Source organism: Genypterus blacodes, unplaced genomic scaffold (assembly GCF_046128005.1).
Source record: "Genypterus blacodes isolate CSIRO-AG114 ecotype Tasmania unplaced genomic scaffold, CSIRO-AGI_Gbla_v1 ptg000073l_1, whole genome shotgun sequence".
In the NCBI taxonomy this organism is placed as follows: domain Eukaryota; kingdom Metazoa; phylum Chordata; class Actinopteri; order Ophidiiformes; family Ophidiidae; genus Genypterus; species Genypterus blacodes.
The window spans coordinates 1,890,324-1,913,639 of NW_027466883.1; the positions used below are offsets into that span (position 1 = coordinate 1,890,324).

General features: G+C 43.6%; 1 protein-coding gene across 1 annotated transcript in view; it reads left to right on the plus strand.

Annotated features, from left to right (window-relative positions):
* Positions 1 to 23,316, plus strand: part of LOC143006033 (uncharacterized) — a 201,465-nt gene that overhangs the window by 177,113 nt on the left and 1,036 nt on the right. Inside the window, exons 22-26 of the mRNA XM_076157354.1 lie at positions 15,010 to 15,183; positions 17,532 to 17,705; positions 20,054 to 20,227; positions 22,570 to 22,743; positions 22,986 to 23,159. Coding sequence (XP_076013469.1) covers positions 15,010 to 15,183; positions 17,532 to 17,705; positions 20,054 to 20,227; positions 22,570 to 22,743; positions 22,986 to 23,159 — 870 coding nt within the window. The remainder of the gene's footprint in view (positions 1 to 15,009; positions 15,184 to 17,531; positions 17,706 to 20,053; positions 20,228 to 22,569; positions 22,744 to 22,985; positions 23,160 to 23,316) is intronic.

Consider the following 23,316-nt stretch of genomic DNA (forward strand, 5'->3'; position numbering starts at 1 on the left):
GCTGCTCCGTGTTTTCCATCCAACATTACAGACGCTCACACCGGAGAAGCTGGTTGACTGTAAAGTTTTGTTCATCTTTGATGGTCTGGACGAATGCAGACTGTCTCTGGATTTCCACAGCATTGAGGTTCTGTGTGATGTCACAAAGAAGGCATCAGTCAGCGAGCTAGTAACAAACCTCATCAAGGGGAATCTGCTGCCCTCAGCTCTCCTCTGGATAACTTCCAGACCTGCAGCAGCCAATCAGATCCCTCCTACATGTGTTGACAGGCTAACAGAAGTACGAGGCTTCACTGATGCCCAGAAGGAGGAGTACTTCAGGAAGAGGTTCAGTGATGAAGATCTGTCCATCAGAATCATCTCACACATCAAAGCATCCAGGAGCCTCCACATCATGTGTCAAGTCCCAGTCTTCTGCTGGATCACTGCCACAGTTCTGGAGCACATGCTGACTACAGAGCAGAGAGGAGAGCTGCCCAAGACCCTGACCGACATGTACTCACGTTTCCTGATGGTCCAGACTCAGACCAAAAAGCACAAGTATCATGAGGGCCATGAGCGCAGTCTACAGGAGCTGTCTGAGACGGACAGGGAGCTTCTACTGAAGCTGGGGAGGCTGGCGTTTGAACATCTAGAGACAGGAAACATCATTTTCTACCAAGAAGACCTGAAGCAGTGTGGACTTGATGTGTCAGAGGCATCAGTGTTCTCTGGAGTTTGTACAGAAATCTTGCAGGTGGAGTGTGTGATCTTCCAGAAAAGAGTCTACTGCTTTGTTCATTTGAGCATTCAGGAGTTTCTGGCTGCAGTCTACAAGTACCACTGTTACACAACCAGGAACGCTAAGGTACGGAAGGGTTTCATTTTTACTGACCCTAACCCATCACTGGATGTCTTTCTAAGCTCAGCCATGAACAAAGCCATGCGGAGTGAAAATGGGCACCTGGACTTGTTTGTTCGCTTCCTTCATGGTCTCTCACTGGAGTCCAACCAGAGTCTCTTAGGAGGTCTGCTGGGTCAATCAGAGAGCAGACCAGAGGACATCCAGAGAGCTATCACAACCCTGAAAGACATGAGGGCTGATGATATCTCTCCTGACAGAAGCATCAACATCTTCCACTGTTTGATGGAGATGAAGGACCACTCTGTACATGAAGAGATCCAAGAGTTTCTGAAGTCAGAGAAGAGATCAGAGAAGGAACTCTCAGAGATCCACTGCTCAGCCCTGGCCTACATGCTGCAGATGTCTGAGGAGGTTCTGGACGAGCTGAATGTGGAAAAGTATAATACATCAATGGCAGGACGACAGAGACTGATCCCAGCTGTGAGGAACTGCAGAAAGGCTCGGTTAGTCCAGATGTTAATAATAATATCAAATAACAGGTAATCCTGTCCCCTGTATGGGGGGGGGGGGGTCACAGTGTAATTATTTACATGCCGTCATCGAAAGAGTCAAAATTGTCTCTAGATTGTCCTAGCTCGTGCTTTTCTGTCCTAGCTCGTGCTTTTCTGATGCACTAATTTGTTTTCTTAATTGTCTTTATTTTCTCATTTGTCTAGGTACCTAACTTATTGCACTCCTACTTTAGCACTAGTTATGCTCTTAGCTGTTGGTTTCAGAAGGAAATGCACTTACGATTTCTTGTGACCTGAAGTTCTTTTGCCCACCTATGTTGAACACACTTATTGGAAGTCGCTTTGGATAAAAGCGTCTGCTAAATGACCGCAATGTAATGTAATGTAATGTCTTGCGGGCCGGATCAAACAGGCCGGAGGTTCCCCACCAATGTAAAGAGTACACTCAGTTAGAAGTGAAGGTGTTTGCTCAGTGTCCATTATCATTACTCAGATTATTCACATCTTAAAATGAAGTAACTTAGTAAGTGCTCTGCTTTAATAATGAATTTCATGTTAATCTATAATAACAGGTTTTTTGATTGTGGACTCTCAGTGACCCACTGTGATGTTGTGGCCTCAGCTCTGAAGTCCAACCCCTCCCATCTGAGAGAGCTGGAGCTGAGTTATAACGACCTGCAGGACTCAGGAGTGAAGCTGCTGTCTGCTGGCCTAGAGAGTCCAAACTGTAAACTGGAGATTCTGAGGTCAGACACATTTTTAGACAGAAATGTCGTCATGTTGATGTCATTGACTAATTGAATTGATTCAGTGTGTGTAATACTTTACAGTGCAGATGGAGCACTGGGGAAAACAACAATTGTCACTAACATGGAACAAACTTATTACACTAATATTTTTTAATCAAAGTTCTTCATTTCAGACTGTGGTTTGTCTCATTGCCTAAGCCACAAAGTAAATAGAAATATTTTTCATCCCTGAGGCGATATTTGATACAATCTCCATATTAGAACAACTTTGAACTTTAAAAAAAACTTTGAAAAAAACAACAACAAACCTAGGCTGTTGTTGGAGAACATAACAAGACTGTATTACTGTTGTAACATTTTTCAAAAAATTTCATTTTCCTGTAGAAAATCAAGGTCAATGAAGTTACCATATTTGGTTACTTGCCCGCTTGTGGTAAAACAAATTCCAAGTATTTACACAAAAAAATACAAGAGAAACACCTGTAAGGTGAAAGAAACATTTAATTTACAACATTTGAACATCACTTTTAGAACAAAGTGCTGAAACAGGCCCCTCACACATTACCACTTTAGACATTAGGCCACTTTGAATTTGACAAAGCACTTCCACTCGCTGGTCATGCAGAGGTGCATGTTGCAGACCCTGCAGACCACATACGACGTCACAATGTTGCCTTTTTTGCCGCAGTGCTTGCAGGTCTGGCGTGCGTCATGTACAGGGGAATGGAAGAGGGACATATCAAACCGCACAGCCGCATTTGGGGTGTGGCTGCTGTGTCTCCGGACAGGCTTAGAAACATCAGCACTGGAGGTCAGGCTGTCAACACCTGGGGTCTGAAATCTTTCAGAGACTGGTATTTCCCACCAAGGGCCTTGCAGTCCCTCTTGTACACAACCCAGGCATTTTGAGGCTGACATCAATGGTGTACGCAAACAGTCCCAGGTACCACCTCTTGGACTTCATGGGGCTGCGGTAGAGGTGTACCAGCTTGTCACTCTTGTCAATGCCCCCTATGTTGACATTATAACTCCTGATGACAGCTGGACAGCTCACAGCCTCTCTCTTCTTGGTCTCACTGGCTGTGGTGGTGGGGAAGGACAAGGTTCTGGCCAGGACAGTGACAATCTGGCTGGTGGCACCCAAACCTTCTTGTTCAGGTTTCAGGGGGACATCATGGGCCTCCAGGGTAGTCTTGCCTTGGTATAGCACCATGTCATGGATGAAGCCATCCTCAGAGGCCCTGGCAAACAGCTTAAAACCCCATTTGTCTGGCTTGCTTTTTATGTAGTGCCTCAGGTTGCCAGCTTTCTTCCCTTTGTAGGCAACCATCACCTCATCCACAGACCGTTTGGGCGTCTGTGGCTCACGCCTGAAGGCAGTAGTTAGGAAGCTGCACAGTGGCCGGACTTTGACAGCACCATGATCTCTGGCACCAGTGAGCGCTTCTTCATCAAAGTGGATGACCCTGAACCTCTGATGACATCAGGTTGGCAACTTAAGACCCTTAATTATTTGGATGGGGTGCTGGTATTCAGGCAGGGCTGTGTTGTTCAGGTCAGCTTGGTGCCAGGTGGTTGGCCTGGCTGCTGACTTACTGGGTCTGGGCCTCTTGGCTTGTGGTGCTGGCTGCTCATGTCATCATCAGTAGGTCAGTCCATAGGGATTCAGCCTGGGAACCGGAGGGTCGCCAGTTCGAGTCCAGTATGGACCAAGTAAGTGGACTGGTAGCTGGTGAGATGCCAGTTTGCCTCCAGGGCAGTGCCGAGGTGCCAAATATCAATTGTGTGTGATTGCCATGAATTGCATGCAAAATGACTAGAATAAAGTATCTTTTGTCTTAAATCACTGTCCTGGAGCACCTCCACTGCAGGCTGCCTGCATTTCCTCTTGGGTGGGACGAAGTTAGGGTCTGACACATCGTCATCCTCGTCATCATCATCACTGATGTCAGGGTGGACTGGCACGACAGCAGTCTCCCTCCTCTTGCCATAAAACATTAAAGGAAGCAGAAAATTATAAATAAAGTTGCTTTTATATCAATAAAACAACTGTTTTAAGGTCATAAACTGACAAAAATCCCTCATATTCACTATGGATAAACTAAAAACACACTGCAAATGCACAAAATGCACGGCTTGTTAGATGCATCGGGCATATGTCCAAAAACGGACATACCAAATTAACTCCTAACTTACAGTGATAGTATAATCAAATATGGCGCCCGCATTTTTCCTGCCGTATTTTCATTCATTTCACTAAGTCCTCCACAAACAACACACATCTTAGCACAACTACTCAACAATAACATGTGTGAGTTTCATCAACTTACCATGGTTAGTTTGGTGTTATGGTGGTAAATGTCGAGGAAACCCAACTGCAAAAGCATCTTTTTCTGATTTTGAAAGAAACAGGAAGTTTGATGTGTTCCTGGTCTCTGCTGATTGGTCAATGCCACAATCACGTGACTTGTGATGTTGGGCAAACTTTGCTGATTGGCTGGGTGAAGACCACATGATTCTTGAATTCTCTGGGACGGGGGATGGGCATGATATATGACCTGTGCGGAAATGACCAAAAGTAGTCACTTGCCGGGTAAAGGGTGTTAATTGATGATGTTTATTGAAGAATCGTTCTGATATTCTTCTGCGTGTTCGTTTGTGGTGAATCAAGAGGAAAAGATGAGGCAAAGATGAACTGGAATCTTCAGGAGAGCTTTACTGGAATAAGACCTTGGACAGCGCTGGTTCCACCTCTGGCATGCACCAAAGAAGGACAATCAAATATCTCCGTGCTGCCCTATTTATCCCACATATACAGGGCATTTACATAATATTCTAATTCACTGATGACAATGTAGTTTAACTGTTATCTATTGGTCAGCCAGCTTCAAGAGGGGCAGCGCTAAGATTCAAATCAGAGGGATGAACAGATGTCTGTGGGGGAAAGTAGAATTCTCTTTGTGTAAATTAAAGAACAATAGTATAGTGTAATTAGCCCTTTGATCTGAAGAAGCTCCCCCCGACTGCCCGTCTATGCGAACCCCCTCTCTTCCTTCTTCCTGACTACAGATGTTTGAAGCTTCGATGAAGTGATACAGTGACCTCTTCACCTATTGGCAGATATGTGTTATCTAGCCCTCCTGGAGAGAGACGCTGAAATGCTCGTGTGTATTCCTCCATCTCCAGATTTTCCCGGGGCCAGCCATTTGGTTACTAGACTATATTAACCTCAGTTACTGCATTTACTTATATGTGTGTTGACATTATTTGTTATATTCCAACAGTCCCCCTTTTCATTCTATTCATAGAATGAATCAAACTTGAGATAAACAATCTAAGCCTCCTGCCACACTCACCAATCCACTCAGTTTAAACCAACATCTCATCACATGAACAGAATTCACATTATCATCCAGTAGAATTCAAAGGGTATGAAAATGCAATGTACATGACTTATTCAAACAGATTCAGTGCATGTGCTATGTACACAAACACTACATATGTCCTATATTAAAGATACAATGCATTTGACACCTTAATTAACAGTAGTTGCTTCCTTCATGGAAAAATACTTTGCAATCATTCATTCATTAATACAAAAATCAACTACCGCAACCCGGTAGGGGGCTGGTCAACCCATCGGACCCCCAGCGGTTCGGAGCATTTCATCACACGTATAATTTTGTAAACATTAGCCTTCTGGTTCGAGGGTCATTCTTGGGACGCTGCGTAGGCGTCCACTCATTGTACAGGCCCGCGGTTAGGGTCTGGAACTTGAAACCTTCTAAGACCCTGGAAAACAACTCATGAAAATACAATTCAATAAATCCCGTCCCACAGTAATTTAAACACCTTGTACTAAATCTATTCTATTAGCTGGCACAAAAGCGCAAGCTTATGTGTGCTTTCAAATATAAACATTTGTAATCCTGAGGTAGTCTGAGAAGAGAAAGAAAGGAAGTCCTTATTTCACAACCACTGTGGTCAGGGGAAGAACATCAGGGTCGTCGTCAAGATCCTGTTCCAGGAGAAGAGGCTGAGTCAGCATCACCATCTGACGTGACTCAGGTGTCATCATTGAGTTGATCAGGCGAACTAAAAGAGCTCGGATGCAGGGAACACAACAACATCCACAAACAACCAAAATCCCTGCCATAACTGAAATAGATAGTAGGACAGCCGCAGCTAATTTCTTATATCTCCCAAATAGCTTCTCGAGGGTGTCAGAGAAGAAGTCATCTATCCCTGAGTTTTCTGATAGCTCGTGACTTAGGGACGTCAAACTCGCTAGGGCCTTAGTGACAGAACCGTCTGGGGAAGTGTTGTTGGGGATGAAAGTACAACATGCAGATCCAAACATGGCACACACACCCCCTTTTCAGCTAACGTCACGTCGAAAACGATCCTTTTCTGATAGGTGATCAACGTGGTGTGGGCCATTTGTTCAGTCATCCCTTTTACAGCATCCCGTGTGTAATTGACAAATCTCTGTTGGTCATAATAGAAGTAGTTCATCCAATCACCATTTTTTATCAATTGTGGCCCACCAGAAAAACAATGATTCAAACACCGCTTCCACTTAGTTCCTAGCTCTGTTCTTGTCTGGAACACTCCAAAGCACCCCAATCTCATCAATATACACCTGTGGGCCTAATGACCCCTTGGTGAGGTGAAAAAGGGTGAGCTTCTCTTGAAAAGATCTGTAATCAGATACAGGGAACATGGGAGGAAGCATTATCAGCAGCTGAATGAGAGCACAGGAAGTTATGAGGTCTCTACACAGCCATCCGGTGTCAGATGACAACCAATCCTGATCCCTTGCCCCTGTGATTGAGATTAAGGCACTTCATTTGTCATATCATATACAATTCAACTCTGTTCTGCACACACAAACACATTAACACCTTCTTCTCATTTCCCCCTTTTGTTTCTGATACAGCACGGCGTCCACAATGCCGTGTCTTTCAGAAACTCCAATGGAAGGTGTTGATGTAGTCCAGTACTGGCAATGCAGCCGCATGCGCCATGGCGTGCTCGATGGTGATGAGCATTTGAAGATCCAGTTGACCTGATAAAGGATGGGTGAATATTCAGCTTGAGGGCGTGGGTCGCGGTGATTGGGGAGAGGGTTGGATGCGCTGTCTTCGGGCCTTGTCAACAGTGACCTGGGTTGTAAGGGTCACCTGTGGGCCGGGCATACATGGGCATCTGTGGGGCGTATGGGGGATGGTGCGGTGGGCGCTCAACTGTTCCCTGTCCTCCATTCTGATATTCTGTTGCTGTCCGAAGTTTGGAGTGCTGCCATGCATATTCCATGTAAGGGCACTCTCGGACCCAGTGACAAGGATCCAAACAATGAAAACAGACTTTGTGTCGACGTAGTGCTGCTCTTCTTCCTCCTCTGTCTTTTCCTGAACATCCACGGCCACGTCCTCTTTGGTTGCCTGGACCATTCTGGTACCAGCTGGAATACATCTGGGGTTGTGGAGCATATGGATAGAAATGCATTGCATATGAGGCCGGCTGAGGAGGGACCCAAGCCTGGGGTGCTACAGGTGGAGGGGGGGCTAGCCGGGTAGGGACGGCTGGGGAAGGGTGTTCGGGGACCACTGGGCATATTTGAACAGGGGGGACTGACTTGATTTCCTTGTCAGTATTGATCAGGGCAATCAGCATTTTCCACAACGTTTTCAGGAATGTGTTGATCTCTAAGACGTCTGAATGTTCTGACTGAAAGTGCCTTTCAGTGTAATGTGCCAACACGGCTTGCCATTTGTCGTGGGTTTCTTGGTCTAGTCCTACAACATCTTCCAATGTAGCCTGGACCTGCTGGGGAAGGGAGCGTATCACCGCTGTTCGGAACATTTGGACCGTGGCACTGTTTGGCAATTCAGTGTGGGGCATTGTTCCAGTGGCATCGGCCCACTTCTCAGCACAACTGTTGAGGAACACATGGAAGGATTTTCCCTTGGTCCAATCAAATCGCTGCAGGTTGGAGACTGTCAGAACCGAAAGGAAGCGTCGTCTCAGTTCAGTACAATAAGCAGTACTTCCGCTGTTCAAGAGCTCAGAGTCTCCCACCAGCATGAAGCGGAGCCTTTGGTCGATGTCATTGGCTGTTTCTCGCCCTAACAGGCGTCTAATGATGGCCAGAAGGTCTTCTATAGCCACAAAATCGTCTGAGTTGAGAGACTCGACCCCTTCAAGCTTGTCCCGGTTGTGCTGCTCCACTTGATTGGCGGCCGACAGCAGAGTCATGGCGCGGGCTCGAATCTTCTGCGCATGGTCTTTGTCTTGTTTGGCTGTCCCCCATGATTTCTTTCCACCTGCTTCCCATTTCTTGGTAGCTTCTGTAGCTGCTTCGTTCATTCGGTCAAAAGTTGCTTGGACGCACTCAATGGAAGGAGGAGGCGCATCAGGTTTGGGCCAGAGGCCCCTGTCTTCCCAGTCAGACAAGAGGCGTTCCAGATGTTGTCGGGTTTTGTCTCTTTTGTCAGAATCCGTACCTGACATGATACGACTCAAAATTGCCTCAGTATAGTTGTTGCAGGTAAGGACTTCGGCCATGGCTGTTCAAGTCTTAGCAAGCTCTATGATTTTGTTACGTTCTAATCTTTCAAGAAAGAGAAAATATAAAATAAGTAATCTAAAAATTTAAAAAAAATTTAATTTCATCAAAAATTAAAAAAAAATTAAAAACCAAAAAACCAAAACAAACAAACAACAGAACTAAATACAAAATTAAAAGAATTGTTTCTATTAATCAATTAATTAATCAATTTGAATTGTTTATTTACTCTATGTAACTAATTAATTATTTAAGAGGGACTTTCTTTTCTTTCTTTAACGACAGCGGGTGCGATTATAAATACCAGGAGAAGATGTAGCTGCAGTACTACTAAAAGAACTGAGGGTAGCGCTGTTAAGTCGCTTTCTGAAATTCAGCGAACTCTCGTAGCTGCAGTACTGCTGTAGGCCTGAGGTGTCGTTGCGTCACTTCTGGGGTCTGGGGCGCTGTTTATATATTGTTGAGGATACTATGGCACTATTCAATGACTTCCTAAATGAAAACGAAAAACAGAAACAAAAAAAAAAAAACAGAAATCCAATGTAATTGTTGTTTTTCGGGATTCACCAACAATTAGTCCCCCGGGACTTTGACAGTGTATCGGAGTATATTACTGCATGATGTGCCGGGGCTAAAAAGACATAATATATCCTGAATATATTCAGACACCCACAGACAGTTCCCTCTCAGACGAACAGTTCTTTCTTCCTGTTTGCATTCTTACACACACACACGATCAGATACACAGAGACGTAATAACCAGGTTAATAACACAGCTCAGATATTCAGGGACACGTGTTATAAGACAGTAACACACACAACTCACATATTCAGACACGTAATAACCAGGTTAATAACACAGCTTCAGACATACAGACACAAAACAACAGTTAATCACACAGAACAACACATTTACATGCCGGCTCACTCAATCTCACACACGTACACAGCTGGACCAGAACACACGGACAACTCTCTCACACAGCTCAATCACACTCAGACATACACACGCAGAATCTCAGTCAGATGCAGCCACCTCTCAGTCATACGTGGCAAGGCAAAACAAACACAAGTGCTGTCTCAACCAGCTGTTTGTCAAAGATACGTGACTGCAAATCCCCACACACACATAGACACGAAGATCTCTCTCAGTCGAAAACGGATCATACACCCAAAACGTCCGTTTCTCTCTATTCCTCCCTCTCACACATACACACGCATACAGTTTCGATAAATGAACGTATGGCCACTACGTGAATTTACCAGAAGTTGGAAGCAGATTACCCTTAATCCACCAATACAATACAGACAGTTTTAAATATTTTTATGCCGTATATCTTCAGAAAAAAACGTCTCAGACAAGAATACTACTCCTTAATCGAGTTTTCATCCACACACGGCAATTCCAAACCCAAAACCCAGAAGCCCCCGGCTTCGTCCGGACCTCAATAAACGATACCTCAGACAAGAGTATTTCTCTGTATATGAATACTCATCCCCTTGACTAAACGACTATATCCTAGACAGGACTTGACACAGAATCACTTGGAACGATTGTTAATTACTCAAAAGTCTGTTTATTCTTTATGTTGTGTCAGTAATCTGCCACACTTCTGCAACAGTGCACCTCCAAGGTTTAATTTATTTAATCTTAACAAGTTAACTATAACTGGACATTAACCAATGGACTTTAGCCAAACAGTGCTTGTACACTCTTAATTAATACTTAGCGGGTTATTTTTTAACACAAATTGACTGACTTTAACCATAACCGAATAATGGATGTAACCAATAACTAAAAAATTGACTTTAGCTTATTTTAGTTCCGTTTCAATAAGGGACATTAACCCACCAAACCTGACTTTAGCTGAATTGGCTCCTTTTAGAAATTTATTAAGGGATCTTAATCCCAAACCAAGTAGACTTTAGCAACTTTGAGTTTAATTTAAAAACAAGACTTTAGCCTGTGACCACGCCGGGTCGAGGAGGCCCGTACCTCCTACAGTCTGGACCGAATATGAGAATTCCAAAATGTTATCACAGTCAGCTATACCGAGACTCCAGTCCGTCTCCTCTTTGAATTACTCTAAATTTACGTGACATACAAAAGACAATTGCCCACTTCCATAGATAAACTTTAGAGTGTCCAATAACCTATTACAGATTCGATTTAACAGGTTCTGCTCACCCTTTGATATACGGCGCCGTATGGAAGTGAAGCGTTTGCCTCTGTTGTCAGAGGCGCCTTTTCTCTGGGCCTCGTCCAAATTTGTCACCAAAACGTCGGGTGTCACCAAATATTGAAGAATCGTTCTGATATTCTTCTGCGTGTTCGTTTGTGGTGAATCAAGAGGAAAAGATGAGGCAAAGATGAACTGGAATCTTCAGGAGAGCTTTACTGGAATAAGACCTTGGACAGCGCTGGTTCCACCTCTGGCATGCACCAAAGAAGGACAATCAAATATCTCCGTGCTGCCCTATTTATCCCACATATACAGGGTGTTTACATAATATTCTAATTCACTGATGACAATGTAGTTTAACTGTTATCTATTGGTCAGCCAGCTTCAAGAGGGGCAGCGCTAAGATTCAAATCAGAGGGATGAACAGATGTCTGTGGGGGAAAGTAGAATTCTCTTTGTGTAAATTAAAGAACAATAGTATAGTGTAATTAGCCCTTTGATCTGAAGAAGCTCCCCCTGACTGCCCGTCTATGCGAACCCCCTCTCTTCCTTCTTCCTGACTACAGATGTTTGAAGCTTCGATGAAGTGATACAGTGACCTCTTCACCTATTGGCAGATATGTGTTATCTAGCCCTCCTGGAGAGAGACGCTGAAATGCTCGTGTGTATTCCTCCATCTCCAGATTTTCCCGGGGCCAGCCATTTGGTTACTAGACTATATTAACCTCAGTTACTGCATTTACTTATATGTGTGTTGACATTATTTGTTATATTCCAACATGTTCCATTCAGTTTCATGCAGAGATGCTGTTTGAGGAGGTGGAAGAGATTGTTTGTGCTTCCAGATTTGGTAGCTAACCTCTTAGTAGCTAATCTCAGAGTGGAGATACACGGGCGTAAGTGGGATTTAATACTAATTTGTGCTCTTATGTATTTAGACTTCATACTTAATTGAGGTGAGTTATGCAAACAAAGCATTGTTCCCCCTAAAACAGGAGCGTCTGCAGCTTTCTGGGATTCAGACTCATAACTTGAGTCATTTCTAGTTACGCTCACTGTTTGTCTGCTTCAAATGTGCCTGATGACATCCATACAGATGATGGCATGCAGGATGTGATCACACAGGATCACCTGTATGGATGTCTTCCCTTCCCAGTTTGGGTGAAACATGAATATGTGTTGCTGTGTTTATTCATCACTCTGTGTTCATAATAACACAAAACACAATCACACTGTGGTATTTGGTGTGATTCTAATGTTTATCACCTCGTTTGGCAGACGTCCTTGTAAACACACAGACAACATTGTAATTTCCAGTTGCTGATTGTGTTTCAGACTTTATCACAGTAAAAACACAACAAACTATTCAACTGCTGAGTTTGTGCAGCAAATATTGAAACTCAATTTACACCTGGAGTTTTACCTGATTAATGTTGAATATGACTGTGATTATAATCAATTCATTTATTTAGAATATACTTCAGAAAACATCAAAGTGACCATCAGTGAAAGATGAAGCAGGTTAACACTTTTTATGAATTTACCAGCCCACACACACACACACACACACACACCTTCTTCCTTCCACTTGACCCTCAGCAGTGTTTTGTTGAAATCCTCCTCTCTCTGCAGGCTAGAACTCTGTCATTTCTCAGTTGAAGGCTGTGCTGCTCTGGTCTCAGCTCTGAAGTCCAACCCCTCCCATCTGAGAGAGCTGGAGCTGAGTGATAACGACCTGCAGGATTCAGGAGTGAAGCTGCTGTCTGAGTTTGTGGAGAGTCCAAACTGTAAACTGGAGATTCTGGGGTCAGTTCAACTCACCATGAATCCTCAAATGTTGTCTGTGGTCTTTATGTCCCTCAGATGAAGAGTCTTTTTCAAGGCTCTCCAACCTTTTTCACACCAGGAGCTTCTTTACTAAACTCAAAGTGGTCACTAGCACCTGGTGCACTTTTCTTGAATTTATAAACTGTTTTGTGAATAGTTAAGAGCAGAAACATATAAAGTGCTCTGATGTGTTTTCATGTAACTGCTCATTAAAAGAATAGATGAATGATTTGGCACCAACAGTGGAATATATGTCAGTGTTTGCCACGACCCCTGATATGTAAACTCTGTTTGCTCACGCTGGGAAGCGTCTGCTTCTCTCTGAACTCCAGTCTCTCTCTCTTCTGCTCAACCTGTGTGTTGGACGCCACTATAGCTCTCATATTGTTTCATCCACTTCAGCTTATTTCCATGTAAGTTGTGTTGTTTATGTGCTGCCACTGAATCACTTCCTCACTGTAGGCAGTGTAGGATGCTCTGTGTGCCATTTCTGCCTGCTGTCTTGGAGTGTGTGTGGATGATGGTGTGTGTGTGGCCTGGTGTTATGATCGGCAGGCCATCAAGTTGTTTTAATGTCAGACCCAGTTATGCAGAACACAGAAACCAGAACATGGAATCAGGTAGCAAACAGAATTTAATGAAGACTCAAACCCATGATGAAGCTGGGAACATAAAGGCTGGGTGCTGCAGCTGGAGTCTCTGAACATGGAACGCTTAAAGAAGCCAGTGAATCCCAAAAACAGAATCCCGGAGCACAGAAAAAAACAAAAGGTCCACTCACTTAAACAAAACAGCGCAGCATGCAAAGTCCTACTAAAGGTCCCATGAACAAACGGATAACTAGACTGAAACAGAATTGACTAGTACTGAATATTGAGTAGTGAGTATAGAGAGTACTCTGTGGCCAAGCATGGCTGGCTGACCTGGAACCTAAATACCACCACTGATGAGCGCTGAAATGGTGATCAGCTGTGTGGAATCAGAGGGCGGGAACAGGGATGAGGTAGCCATGCCCAGCCAGGAACTAACACAAGCATGAAAACAACAAATACAAAAACAGAGCGCCATCACACACAGATCCTAACAGGTGTGTGCCAGCCGATTGAAGACTTTTTTGTGAGACCAGGCTTTGAGTCTCTACCTGAAGTGTTCTTGTGAAATAATGACTCCAAAACACAAAAACACTGTGGAAGCTAAAGAGGAAGACAGATGAACTCATTGATCAGCAGTAAGTAGTGATAGCATTAGGAGAGACGCCTCAGATAAGCCCACTAGAGCTTCTAGTCTCTCCTGCACTCTTTGGATGATTAATTGTCCTATTCTGGTTTCATCCTGTTTCTAAGATTAAGATTGACACTTTATTCTGGTCATTTTGCATGCAATTCAGAAGCTGCGATTCTGCAGCTTTCTGGGATTCAGACTCATAACTTGAGTCATTTCTAGTTACGCTCACTGTTTGTCTGCTTCAAATGTGCCCGATGACATCCATACAGATGATTGCATGCAGGATGTGATCACACAGGATCACCTGTATGGATGTCAGGCAGGAAACCATTTACCGTCCTCGATTGGATGTTAACACGTTCAGGGGCCGACATGCATTCAGAGATTACGATTGGACAAACAATCCAAATCCAATATAGAAGATCAATAACAAATCCCTGTTCCCTCTCTGCTGTCCATCACCTGTGTGCTTTCTGTCACCTCGCTTCAGCGCTGAAGCACAAAGGTGAAGCGGTGCGTCACAGTGTTTGTCTTCTGTTGCTGGGTTTCTAAATGTGCAATGTTTTCTAAATGTCCAAATATATCAGTGAGACCACCAGCAGACACTGAACGTGTCATTCTCTTCTCTTCCCAGTTTGGGTGAAACATGAATATGTGTTGCTGTGTTTATTCATCACTCTGTGTTCATAATAACACAAAACACAATCACACTGTGGTATTTGGTGTGATTCTAATGTTTATCACCTCGTTTGGCAGACGTCCTTGTAAACACACAGACAACATTGTAATTTCCAGTTGCTGATTGTGTTTCAGACTTTATCACAGTAAAAACACAACAAACTATTCAACTGCTGAGTTTGTGCAGCAAATATTGAAACTCAATTTACACCTGGAGTTTTACCTGATTAATGTTGAATATGACTGTGATTATAATCAATTCATTTATTTAGAATATACTTCAGAAAACATAAAAGTGACCATCAGTGAAAGATCAAGCAGGTTAACACTTTTTATGAATTTACCAGCCCACACGCACACACACACCTTCTTCCTTCCACTTAACCCTCAGCAGGGTTTTGTTGAAATCCTCCTCTCTCTGCAGGCTGAGAGGCTGTCAGATCTCAGATGAAGGCTGTGCTGCTCTGGTCTCAGCTCTGAAGTCCAACCCCTCCCATCTGAGAGAGCTGAAGCTGAGTGATAACGACCTGCAGGACTCAGGAGTGAAGCTGCTGTCTGAGTTTGTGGAGAGTCCAAACTGTAAACTGGAGATTCTGAGGTCAGTTCAACTCACCATGAATCCTCAAATGTTGTCTGTGGTCTTTATGTCCCTCAGATGAAGAGTCTTTTTCAGGGCTCTCCAACCTTTTTCACACCAGGAGCTTCTTTACTAAACTCAAAGTGGTCACTAGCACCTGGTGCACTTTTCTTGAATTTATAAACTTTTGTGAATATTTAAGAGCAGAAACATATAAAGAGCTCTGATGTGTTTTCATGTAACTGCTCATTAAAAGAATAGATGAATGATTTGTCACCAACAGTGGAATATATGTCAGTGTTTGCCACGACCCCTGATATGTAAACTCTGTTTGCTCACGCTGGGAAGCGTCTGCTTCTCTCTGAACTTCAGTCTCTCTCTCTTCTGCTCAACGTGTGTTTTGGACGCCACTACAGCTCTCATATTGTTTCATCCACTTCAGCTTATTTCCATGTAAGTTGTGTTGTTTATGTGCTGCCACTGAATCACTTCCTCACTGTAGGCAGTGTAGGATGCTCTGTGTGCCATTTCTGCCTGCTATCTTGGAGTGTGTGTGGATGATGGTGTGTGTGTGTGGCCAGGTGTTATGATCGGCAGGCGATCAAGTTGTTTTAATGTCAGACCCAGTTATGCGGAACACAGAAACCAGAACATGGAATCAGGTAGCAAACAGAATTTAATGAAGACTCAAACCCGTGATGAAGCTGGGAACATAAAGGCTGGGTGCTGCAGCTGGAGTCTCTGAACATGGAACACTTAAAGAAGCGAGTGAATCCCAAAAACAGAATCCCGGAGCAGAGGAAAAACAAAAGGTCCACTCACTTAAACAAAACAGCGCAGCATGCAAAGTCCTACTAAAGGTCCCATGAACAAACGGATAACTAGACTGAAACAGAATTGACTAGTACTGAATATTGAGTAGTGAGTATAGAGAGTACTCTGTGGCCAAGCATGGCTGGCTGACCTGGAACCTAAATACCACCACTGATGAGCGCTGAAATGGTGATCAGCTGTGTGGAATCAGAGGGCGGGAACAGGGATGAGGTAGCCATGCCCAGCCAGGAACTAACACAAGCATGAAAACAACAAATACAAAAACAGAGCGCCATCACGCACAGATCCTAACAGGTGTGTGCCAGTCGATTGAAGACTTTTTTGTGAGACCAGGCTTTGAGTCTCTACCTGAAGTCTTCCTGTGAAATAATGACTCCAAAACACAAAAACACTGTGGAAGCTAAAGAGGAAGACAGATGAACTCATTGATCAGCAGTAAGTAGTGATAGCATTAGGAGAGACGCCTCAGATAAGCCCACTAGAGCTTCTAGTCTCTCCTGCACTCTTTGGATGATTAATTGTCCTTTTCTGGTTTCATCCTGTTTTTAAGATTAAGATTAAGATACTTTGTTCTGGTCATTTTGTATGCAATTCAGAAGCTGCGATTCTGCAGCTTTCTGGGATTCAGACTCATAACTTGAGTCATTTCTAGTTACGCTCACTGTTTGTCTGCTTCAAATGTGCCTGATGACATCCATACAGATGATTGCATGCAGGATGTGATCACACAGGATCACCTGTATGGATGTCAGGCAGGAAACCATTTACCGTCCTCGATTGGATGTTAACACGTTCAGGGGCTGACATGCATTCAGAGATTACGATTGGACAAACAATCCAAATCCAATATAGAAGATCAATAACAAATCCCTGTCCCCTCTCTGTTGTCCATCACCTGTGTGCTTTCTGTCACCTCGCTTCAGCGCTGAAGCACAAAGATGAAGCGGTGCGTCACAGTGTTTGTCTTCTGTTGCTGGGTTTCTAAATGTGCAATGTTTTCTAAATGTCCAAATATATCAGTGAGACCACCAGCAGACACTGAACGTGTCATTCTCTTCTCTTCCCAGTTTGGGTGAAACATGAATATGTGTTGCTGTGTTTATTCATCACTCTGTGTTCATAATAACACAAAACACAATCACACTGTGGTATTTGGTGTGATTCTAATGTTTATCACCTCGTTTGGCAGACGTCCTTGTAAACACACAGACAACATTGTAATTTCCAGTTGCTGATTGTGTTTCAGACTTTATCACAGTAAAAACACAACAAACTATTCAACTGCTGAGTTTGTGCAGCAAATATTGAAACTCAATTTACACCTGGAGTTTGACCTGATTAATGTTGAATATGACTGTGATTATAATCAATTCATTTATTTAGAATATACTTCAGAAAACATAAAAGTGACCATCAGTGAAAGATCAAGCAGGTTAACACTTTTTATGAATTTACCAGCCCACACACACACACACACCTTCTTCCTTCCACTTGACCCTCAGCAGTGTTTTGTTGAAATCCTCCTCTCTCTGCAGGCTGTATCTCTGTCAGATCTCAGATGAAGGCTGTGCTGCTCTGGTCTCAGCTCTGAAGTCCAACCCCTCCCATCTGAGAGAGCTGGACCTGAGTGGGAACAACCTGCAGGATTCAGGAGTGAAGCTGCTGTCTGAGTTTGTGGAGAGTCCAAACTGTAAACTGGAGATTCTGAGGTCAGTTCAACTCACCATGAATCCTCAAATGTTGTCTGTGGTCTTTATGTCCCTCAGATGAAGAGTCTTTTTCAGGGCTCTCCAACCTTTTTCACACCAGGAGCTTCTTTACTAAACTCAAAGTGGTCACTAGCACCTGGTGCACTTTTCTTGAATTTATAAACTTTTGTGAATATTTAAGAGCAGAAACATATAAAGAGCTCTGATGTGTTTTCATGTAACTGCTCATTAAAAGAATAGATGAATGATTTGTCACCAACAGTGGAATATATGTCAGTGTTTGCCACGACCCCTGATATGTAAACTCTGTTTGCTCACGCTGGGAAGCGTCTGCTTCTCTCTGAACTTCAGTCTCTCTCTCTTCTGCTCAACGTGTGTTTTGGACGCCACTACAGCTCTCATATTGTTTCATCCACTTCAGCTTATTTCCATGTAAGTTGTGTTGTTTATGTGCTGCCACTGAATCACTTCCTCACTGTAGGCAGTGTAGGATGCTCTGTGTGCCATTTCTGCCTGCTATCTTGGAGTGTGTGTGGATGATGGTGTGTGTGTGTGGCCAGGTGTTATGATCGGCAGGCGATCAAGTTGTTTTAATGTCAGACCCAGTTATGCGGAACACAGAAACCAGAACATGGAATCAGGTAGCAAACAGAATTTAATGAAGACTCAAACCCGTGATGAAGCTGGGAACATAAAGGCTGGGTGCTGCAGCTGGAGTCTCTGAACATGGAACACTTAAAGAAGCGAGTAAATCCCAAAAACAGAATCCCGGAGCAGAGGAAAAACAAAAGGTCCACTCACTTAAACAAAACAGCGCAGCATGCAAAGTCCTACTAAAGGTCCCATGAACAAACGGATAACTAGACTGAAACAGAATTGACTAGTACTGAATATTGAGTAGTGAGTATAGAGAGTACTCTGTGGCCAAGCATGGCTGGCTGACCTGGAACCTAAATACCACCACTGATGAGCGCTGAAATGGTGATCAGCTGTGTGGAATCAGAGGGCGGGAACAGGGATGAGGTAGCCATGCCCAGCCAGGAACTAACACAAGCATGAAAACAACAAATACAAAAACAGAGCGCCATCACGCACAGATCCTAACAGGTGTGTGCCAGTCGATTGAAGACTTTTTTGTGAGACCAGGCTTTGAGTCTCTACCTGAAGTCTTCCTGTGAAATAATGACTCCAAAACACAAAAACACTGTGGAAGCTAAAGAGGAAGACAGATGAACTCATTGATCAGCAGTAAGTAGTGATAGCATTAGGAGAGACGCCTCAGATAAGCCCACTAGAGCTTCTAGTCTCTCCTGCACTCTTTGGATGATTAATTGTCCTTTTCTGGTTTCATCCTGTTTTTAAGATTAAGATTAAGATACTTTTTTCTGGTCATTTTGTATGCAATTCAGAAGCTGCGATTCTGCAGCTTTCTGGGATTCAGACTCATAACTTGAGTCATTTCTAGTTACGCTCACTGTTTGTCTGCTTCAAATGTGCCTGATGACATCCATACAGATGATTGCATGCAGGATGTGATCACACAGGATCACCTGTATGGATGTCAGACAGGAAACCATTTACCGTCCTCGATTGGATGTTAACACGTTCAGGGGCTGACATGCATTCAGAGATTACGATTGGACAAACAATCCAAATCCAATATAGAAGATCAATAACAAATCCCTGTTCCCTCTCTGTTGTCCATCACCTGTGTGCTTTCTGTCACCTCGCTTCAGCGCTGAAGCACAAAGGTGAAGCGGTGCGTCACAGTGTTTGTCTTCTGTTGCTGGGTTTCTAAATGTGCAATGTTTTCTAAATGTCCAAATATATCAGTGAGACCACCAGCAGACACTGAACGTGTCATTCTCTTCTCTTCCCAGTTTGGGTGAAACATGAATATGTGTTGCTGTGTTTATTCATCACTCTGTGTTCATAATAACACAAAACACAATCACACTGTGGTATTTGGTGTGATTCTAATGTTTATCACCTCGTTTGGCAGACGTCCTTGTAAACACACAGACAACATTGTAATTTCCAGTTGCTGATTGTGTTTCAGACTTTATCACAGTAAAAACACAACAAACTATTCAACTGCTGAGTTTGTGCAGCAAATATTGAAACTCAATTTACACCTGGAGTTTTACCTGATTAATGTTGAATATGACTGTGATTATAATCAATTCATTTATTTAGAATATACTTCAGAAAACATAAAAGTGACCATCAGTGAAAGATCAAGCAGGTTAACACTTTTTATGAATTTACCAGCCCACACACACACACACACCTTCTTCCTTCCACTTGACCCTCAGCAGTGTTTTGTTGAAATCCTCCTCTCTCTGCAGGCTGTATCTCTGTCAGATCTCAGATGAAGGCTGTGCTGCTCTGGTCTCAGCTCTGAAGTCCAACCCCTCCCATCTGAGAGAGCTGGACCTGAGTGATAACGACCTGCAGGATTCAGGAGTGAAGCTGCTGTCTGAGTTTGTGGAGAGTCCAAACTGTAAACTGGAGATTCTGGGGTCAGTTCAACTCACCATGAATCCTCAAATGTTGTCTGTGGTCTTTATGTCCCTCAGATGAAGAGTCTTTTTCAGGGCTCTCCAACCTTTTTCACACCAGGAGCTTCTTTACTAAACTCAAAGTGGTCACTAGCACCTGGTGCACTTTTCTTGAATTTATAAACTGTTTTGTGAATAGTTAAGAGCAGAAACATATAAAGTGCTCTGATGTGTTTTCATGTAACTGCTCATTAAAAGAATAGATGAATGATTTGGCACCAACAGTGGAATATATGTCAGTGTTTGCCACGACCCCTGATATGTAAACTCTGTTTGCTCACGCTGGGAAGCGTCTGCTTCTCTCTGAACTCCAGTCTCTCTCTCTTCTGCTCAACCTGTGTGTTGGACGCCACTATAGCTCTCATATTGTTTCATCCACTTCAGCTTATTTCCATGTAAGTTGTGTTGTTTATGTGCTGCCACTGAATCACTTCCTCACTGTAGGCAGTGTAGGATGCTCTGTGTGCCATTTCTGCCTGCTGTCTTGGAGTGTGTGTGGATGATGGTGTGTGTGTGGCCTGGTGTTATGATCGGCAGGCCATCAAGTTGTTTTAATGTCAGACCCAGTTATGCAGAACACAGAAACCAGAACATGGAATCAGGTAGCAAACAGAATTTAATGAAGACTCAAACCCATGATGAAGCTGGGAACATAAAGGCTGGGTGCTGCAGCTGGAGTCTCTGAACATGGAACGCTTAAAGAAGCCAGTGAATCCCAAAAACAGAATCCCGGAGCACAGGAAAAACAAAAGGTCCACTCACTTAAACAAAACAGCGCAGCATGCAAAGTCCTACTAAAGGTCCCATGAACAAACGGATAACTAGACTGAAACAGAATTGACTAGTACTGAATATTGAGTAGTGAGTATAGAGAGTACTCTGTGGCCAAGCATGGCTGGCTGACCTGGAACCTAAATACCACCACTGATGAGCGCTGAAATGGTGATCAGCTGTGTGGAATCAGAGGGCGGGAACAGGGATGAGGTAGCCATGCCCAGCCAGGAACTAACACAAGCATGAAAACAACAAATACAAAAACAGAGCGCCATCACACACAGATCCTAACAGGTGTGTGCCAGCAGATTGAAGACTTTTTTGTGAGACCAGGCTTAGAGTCTCTACCTGAAGTGTTCTTGTGAAATAATGACTCCAAAACACAAAAACACTGTGGAAGCTAAAGAGGAAGACAGATGAACTCATTGATCAGCAGTAAGTAGTGATAGCATTAGGAGAGACGCCTCAGATAAGCCCACTAGAGCTTCTAGTCTCTCCTGCACTCTTTGGATGATTAATTGTCCTTTTCTGGTTTCATCCTGTTTCTAAGATTAAGATTGACACTTTATTCTGGTCATTTTGCATGCAATTCAGAAGCTGTGATTCTGCAGCTTTCTGGGATTCAGACTCATAACTTGAGTCATTTCTAGTTACGCTCACTGTTTGTCTGCTTCAAATGTGCCTGATGACATCCATACAGATGATTGCATGCAGGATGTGATCACACAGGATCACCTGTATGGATGTCAGGCAGGAAACCATTTACCGTCCTCGATTGGATGTTAACACGTTCAGGGGCTGACATGCATTCAGAGATTACGATTGGACAAACAATCCAAATCCAATATAGAAGATCAATAACAAATCCCTGTCCCCTCTCTGTTGTCCATCACCTGTGTGCTTTCTGTCACCTCGCTTCAGCGCTGAAGCACAAAGATGAAGCGGTGCGTCACAGTGTTTGTCTTCTGTTGCTGGGTTTCTAAATGTGCAATGTTTTCTAAATGTCCAAATATATCAGTGAGACCACCAGCAGACACTGAACGTGTCATTCTCTTCTCTTCCCAGTTTGGGTGAAACATGAATATGTGTTGCTGTGTTTATTCATCACTCTGTGTTCATAATAACACAAAACACAATCACACTGTGGTATTTGGTGTGATTCTAATGTTTATCACCTCGTTTGGCAGACGTCCTTGTAAACACACAGACAACATTGTAATTTCCAGTTGCTGATTGTGTTTCAGACTTTATCACAGTAAAAACACAACAAACTGTTCAACTGCTGAGTTTGTGCAGCAAATATTGAAACTCAATTTAGACCTGGAGTTTTACCTGATTAATGTTGAATATGACTGTGATTATAATCAATTCATTTATTTAGAATATACTTCAGAAAACATAAAAGTGACCATCAGTGAAAGATCAAGCAGGTTAACACTTTTTATGAATTTACCAGCCCACACACACACACCTTCTTCCTTCCACTTAACCCTCAGCAGTGTTTTGTTGAAATCCTCTTCTCTCTGCAGGCTGTATCTCTGTCAGATCTCAGTTGAAGGCTGTGCTGCTCTGGTCTCAGCTCTGAAGTCCAACCCCTCCCATCTGAGAGAGCTGCAGCTGAGTGAGAACGACCTGCAGGACTCAGGAGTGAAGCTGCTGTCTGAGTTTGTGGGGAGTCCAAACTGTAAACTGGAGATTCTGAGGTCAGTTCAACTCACCATGAATCCTCAAATGTTGTCTGTGGTCTTTATGTCCCTCAGATGAAGTGTGTGTGTGTGTGTGTGTGTGTGTGTGTGTGTGTGTGTGTGTGTGTGTGTGTGTGTGTGTGTGTGTGTGTGTGTGTGTTTATGATCCATGGCATCACACAGACGGTTTGTAGAAACTGCACCTGAAAATGAGTTGGCGAATCTCCTCAGCAGTGTTTTGTTGAAATCCTCCTCTCCAGGCTGGAACGCTGTCAGATCTCAGATGAAGGCTGTGCTGCTCTGGTCTCAGCTCTGAAGTCCAACCCCTCCCATCTGAGAGAGCTGAAGCTGAGTGATAACAAGCTGCAGGACTCAGGAGTGAAGCTGCTGTCTGATCTTCAGCAGAGTCCAAAATATAGACTGGAGACTCTGAGGTCAGTAGAGTTTCAGTCAGCTGATTGTGTTTCAGCAGTTTAGTGTTAAACACAGTTAGTATCAGAGCAAAGGTCCAGTGTTTCCTGGTAAAGCTCAGTCATTAGCAGCTGCAGCTTTCCACTGTGAAGCTGTGAGAGCAGAATGCTGACAGGATTG